The 2,500-nt window shown below is 33.1% G+C and overlaps 1 protein-coding gene across 1 annotated transcript in view; it reads left to right on the plus strand.

Annotated features, from left to right (window-relative positions):
* Nucleotides 1-2,500, plus strand: part of LOC124950136 (REPTOR-binding partner) — a 19,119-nt gene that overhangs the window by 14,537 nt on the left and 2,082 nt on the right. Inside the window, exon 3 of the mRNA XM_047496438.1 lies at nucleotides 1,137-1,258. Coding sequence (XP_047352394.1) covers nucleotides 1,137-1,258 — 122 coding nt within the window. The remainder of the gene's footprint in view (nucleotides 1-1,136; nucleotides 1,259-2,500) is intronic.

A 2,500-nucleotide genomic window follows, 5' to 3' on the forward strand; every position in this document is an offset into this window, starting at 1 on the left:
TTTTTTCCATTCGTTACGAGTAATAGTAACGATAAAACGTTGGCATTCTGCTTCGTGCGTTGGAGAAAAAAGAAAAACTCGAATATGATTGAAAGATGTTCTTTCTTTTTTTCTTTGTTTTAATTTGAATTTAAATACGTTCGTATATAAATGTTTCCAGAAAGTAAAAAAGAAAGAAAGTGTAATACGACGAATCAAACGTTTACAATGTTATAAAAAGTTAGGCTGCGACATTAATATCTGTCCGTTCTCGATCATAAAGAAGTTTATTGCTATAGCACCGAGGTGAAAAAGGAATTTGCAATTTCTACTGAACAGCCTTAGCCATAAGTTCGTATCGTTGAATCTCTTTATTATCTTGAAAGAGAGCGAATGAGTTCTCGACTTGTGCCAAATGACATCGATATCGTTATTTAGAAGATTTACAAAATTACAAAATTTTTTCTTTCTTTCCTTCTCTTTTTACATATCTTCCTTTTGTTTCTTTCTTTCTCCTTATCTTCTTTCATTATTTCTTTTTCTAAAGATACATAACGCGAATCGCATAATTTCAAACGGTATCGTACTTTCATTTTCGATAAAAAATTTTAGCAGATCGTGTGTTACCGGGAGAGAAAAAAAAAAGGGGTAGCTAGGTCGAGTGCCAAGTAAACATCGTATTTAATGCACGATTATGCAACTTCGTGAACTATCCGATATTTTCTACCGTTTTAAGGTTCCAAATGTACTTTCTTCCATTTGTATTTTCTTTTACTTTCTTTTTTAGTTACGACCGAGACACAAAAGTAATATATTTTCCAATATATTTATACTCGGTTATTGTTTCGCGTTCTCGCGTAAAGAAAGGGGGGAAAAAAAAAAAAAGAAAAAAAAAAAAAAAAAAAAAAAAAAAAAAGGAAGAAAAAATTGTATTCAGTGTATTTTTTCCAATTGATTGTAAATGACGTTCTCTAAATTGTTATTTCATTTATTCTTTCGTTTGTTCATTAACGATAGAGATATATAATTTTTGTATTCGATCAATGAGAAAATTCCTAATAATATTTACTTGTAATTTATACGCGTACGATGTCATGTATTATCCTTCCTTATCCTGTTATATCTTTTGTTTTTTACTTTTCTTTGTTTGTTTTCAGAGCGAAGTCGACAGAGTGCGAGGGAGTGCCGTGCTCGAAAAAAGTTGAGATATCAGTACCTGGAAGAGCTTGTGGCTGACAGAGAAAAGGCTGTGTTAGCTCTAAGAAAGGAGCTAGAAATGGTGCGTTTTTTCTTTCTCTTTCTTTTTTGTTCTTTTCCTCCTGCTTTTTTTTTTTTTTTATTTTTATAATCCTTCCTTTCATCCTTAATGTTATTTCTCACACAGGATGATACTTAAGATTATTCTTTGTCGTTGCGATCATCGCACGAGTATCTCTCACTCTCTCTCTCTCTCTCTCTCTCTCTCTCTCTCTCTCTCTCTCTCTCTCTCTCTCTCTCTCTCTCTCTCTCTCTTCTTTTTCTTCTCCTAAAGAAAAAAAAAGAAAAAAAAACAAAACAAAACAAAAAAGAAACAGAAAAAGAGAAAAAAACATGTTAATTTATATTCATTATCGTTCAACTTGGTTGGTAGATAGTTTAAAATTTATTAGATTTCCCGAGAGAAGGATGCTTTTTAATTACGCGGAAATTCGATCTATCTTTCGATCATATTTCTCTTATTTTCTTTTGTCAAAAGGAGCCGCGAGATGAAGTAAAAGTCGAGTATAAAGTCTTTGTATCGCGTCATAAATCTTGTCCTTTCTTGGTGAGATTTTTTGCAAAAAGAAAAAAAAAAAAAAAAAAAGTAAAAAAAAGCGAAAACAAAACAAAACAAAAAAAGAAAGAAGGGAAGGAAAAAGAACAGGAAAAAAAAACAGATGAGGAGGGAAGAGAAAGGGAAGAGAAAAAAAAAAAGAAGTTACACCCGAAACTTTCTCCGAGATTAGTTTTCGTTTATAGAATACGTTAGAGAGGAAGGCGAATTCTCCACGGAAATGCCATAACCTTATAACTTTCTTTCCCCATCATCTTCCCCTTACCACCATCGCCACCATCACTTCGTCCATCTTTTTCAAGTAAGAAAGTAAGTCGTGCAAGAGAAGTGCAAACTTTTTATACAATACCAGACCCCGTTATGCTGCAAGGAAGTTATCGCTGCAAAATATTGCTCCTGTTCGCGATTTGATGCCGGAGACCATAAACGTTTTCGATGCTTTGACGATACATTCCAATTCCCCGTACATAAGTATTTCTATATAAATATACGAAGTATGTGCATATGTGTAAAGTGTACATATAAATGTGTACATACTTGAAATGGTTTCGTTTGGAATATCATAAATATGATTTTCTCTCTCTCTCTTTCTCCCTATCCCTTTCCCTTCCACCTTCCTGTTCTCTCTCTCTTTCCCTGGTGAAATAACGTCAACGTTAATTCGATATGTTTTAACAAGATAACGGTATTTCATTTTACGCCCAGACC

Source organism: Vespa velutina, chromosome 6 (assembly GCF_912470025.1).
Source record: "Vespa velutina chromosome 6, iVesVel2.1, whole genome shotgun sequence".
NCBI lineage: Eukaryota > Metazoa > Arthropoda > Insecta > Hymenoptera > Vespidae > Vespa > Vespa velutina.